This window comes from Cavia porcellus, unplaced genomic scaffold (genome assembly GCF_034190915.1).
Source record: "Cavia porcellus strain 051 isolate PalLab524CR breed Dunkin Hartley unplaced genomic scaffold, mCavPor4.1 scaffold_9, whole genome shotgun sequence".
Taxonomy (NCBI): domain Eukaryota; kingdom Metazoa; phylum Chordata; class Mammalia; order Rodentia; family Caviidae; genus Cavia; species Cavia porcellus.
Window position 1 is genome coordinate 40264751 of NW_026947492.1, and position 2693 is coordinate 40267443.

Sequence of the window (2693 nt, forward strand, 5' to 3'; positions counted from 1 at the left end):
ATACATTCATTTTCTACCACCTAAATAGCATTATCTTACTTTTTGGGGACGGACAGAGATCTAACTCATGACCTTGCGCTTATGAGGCAAGCACTTGTGCCGCTGAGCTGAACCCCTGGCTATCACACAATTTTAAGGAGAAAATTTCTGCATTAGTTCATGGGAATAAACCACACTGAAAGACACAGTGCCACACTGGCAACCTGTTTCAAAGTCATACAAAGAGAGAAGTGTGTGTGTTCTTTATTAGTGAACATAGGCAGTTCCTGGGTTGGCTTTGTGTAGCATTACATCCAGTGGAAGTGAGTCAGTTGCAAAAGGTTTCTGGCAACATCTGCTGAATCCAGGATTGGAGAGGAATAAGAGTGCTCCATCCTTTCCACTTCACCCAGGTTTCCAGGGTTGATGCTGTTGCCAGCAGTTTTCCTGGAGAACTTTACCAAAGGCATATCTATGTTAGAAGCAGTCAGTAAGGAAACTTCAGGAAGATCAGTTGGAAGGCTGTCCAGGGACTGCAAGCAGGAACCAGGGTGCATAGGATTCTGAGAGTCTAGTGGGGAACCCAGGAATTGGAGATCAGGGGCACAACAACAGCCAGAAGTCTGCCCTGGAACCTGCAACCCAGTGCTCACAGACATGGGCTCCTCCACTGAAGCTTCCTCTTCAAGCAAGGGCTGATCCTGTGAACTAAGAACTGCATGCCCTGCGCCCACCATACGGAGTCCTTGAGTCTCAGGCAGCATTGTGGAGCCCTGAGCCTTCAATCTGTGAGGAGGACGACCTCTGCGCCTTCTGCCTGTTGAGGGAAGGAAATCTGATGAGAGCAGAGCAGAAGGAGTAAAGGACTGGATCTGGGTGGGTCTCTCGTAGCTGTTGATAAGCAATTCACTGTTGGAGGAGGAACAGTGTCTCTTCACAGGAGGCAAAACAGTGCTGTGACTGTGCCCTGAGTCCTCTGTATCACTGAGACTCAAGCCTTCCCCACTAGGCAGGTGCCTCTGTTGGGAGTTAGATCTCTTCCCATGAAAGCGCACTTTCCTCCCCGAGATCAGCTCCTGCCTAACAGGCACCCTGCATCCAGTGTGTTCCACAGTGACCACATCTTGTCCACATTTCCACAACTCATAGCGCTCAGGTTGCAGGATGCGCACAAATGCATCCATGGAAAAGCTGACCTTCACCTCCCCACAGGTGCACTGAGAAGCCACTTTACCATAATCAATCCACCGAGGGGTGGCAAAATTGATGGCCTCTGCACAGTTGAAGCCGTGGTTGAAGCCAGCATGATAGCCATAGGGAAATGTCACCATGAACTCCCCAGCCTCCTGAGTCATGCAGTTAAAGGGGATCCCATTGTTCCTGAGCACTGTGGGTGAGATGAGAGCCACCTTGTGCCTCAGGAATGCTCTGCAGACTCGGGAACTGCCTGGGAAAAGCTCCCTGGCCAGCCTCTCCAGGCGTTTGCCATGCTCTGGGGGCACTGCATACCACGTTTTGGGCTCCCCAAAGTGCAGGTAGTTGATGCTGTAGAGGTCCATGTCCTCCGTGTGCCACGCAAATGTGGTCTTCCACATGCCAAAGTAGAGGTAGGGTGTGTTGACACCCTGGATGACAACTCCACACTCCTGCTCCAACAGATCCAGAATGGTTCCCAGGTGCCCAAGGTTCCACTGCTTTGTGTTTTCATCAAACAAAGAGCCACTGATGTCAGCACCATAAATTGGGGAACCACAGAGGTGATTCTTCCAGTACTTTCTCTCCAAATCTTCAAAACTCTGGTGCGGAGGAGCCTGGTACTTTGCACTGTTGGCCAGATGCTTGAACTTCTGCACTGTCATGGCTTTCTTCCTTTTATGGAATTGAGTGAACACACCTGCCTGTCCAGAGACCACCTGCTGCAGAGGAGTGGCTATTAAGAGGTCACTGATATTGTCATAAGATGCTCTGGCTCTCCATTCCTTGGGAGGAATGACCTTGGCTAGGCCAGCTTTATGAGCACCCTGGGATTCCATGTAGGCAATGTATTTGCTGAAATTTGCAAACTCCTCCATGGTTGGCCGGAAGGTCATGACTGTGGACCTTGGCTTCTGGGTGCCAAACTGCTCAGGTTCCATCTCTCTACTGTAAGCAGCACTACCAGGAATAGTCCCCAAGTTCATAGGTGGGTGCAGACTTCCAGTGACAACGGAAAGTGCTTGCCTCTTTTCCTTGCTTCTTTTTACCTTGTGCTTCTAAATATTTTCTTATATCTGGTTTTCAGGAATTCAATTTGACCTTTTGATTTAAAGAAATTGTATTTTACATGTAGGTAATTCATCCACAGTACTCTATTGTCTATAAATCTGAAAAAAAATTGTTTGCATCAGAAACTGCAGATATTAACAACAGAAAAAAACTAAGTTCTAAAATCTGACATGTGAAACAAAAACCATAACAGTTTATTCCAATTTGAATAGGAAAAAATCATCTTTTCCAAACCTCAGAGTATTTCTTATATGCAACTTTTATAGCTGTGAATGCAGAAATTAAAGGATGTGATCTTTTGTACCTTGGTGTAACTGACACCATCTTGAGCCTGCATTTAACTAGTGCCCTGTTTTTGACCCAGGAAAATGGAAAGTCCCTCACAGTGTAAGTCCATGAGTAAAGCAGAATGAGCTGTATTCACAGGAAAAAATAGTTAAGGATAAAAA

The 2693-nt window shown here is 47.0% G+C and overlaps 1 protein-coding gene across 1 annotated transcript; it reads right to left on the reverse strand.

The window, feature by feature from the left end:
• Positions 1-247: 247 nt before the first annotated feature.
• Positions 248-2114, reverse strand: LOC100714222 (lysine-specific demethylase 4D-like). Its single transcript, XM_063255607.1, has one exon. The coding sequence runs from the start codon at positions 2112-2114 to the stop codon at positions 288-290; it is 1827 nt and encodes a 608-aa protein (XP_063111677.1). The 3' UTR covers positions 248-287.
• Between the last annotated feature and the right edge of the window lie 579 nt (positions 2115-2693).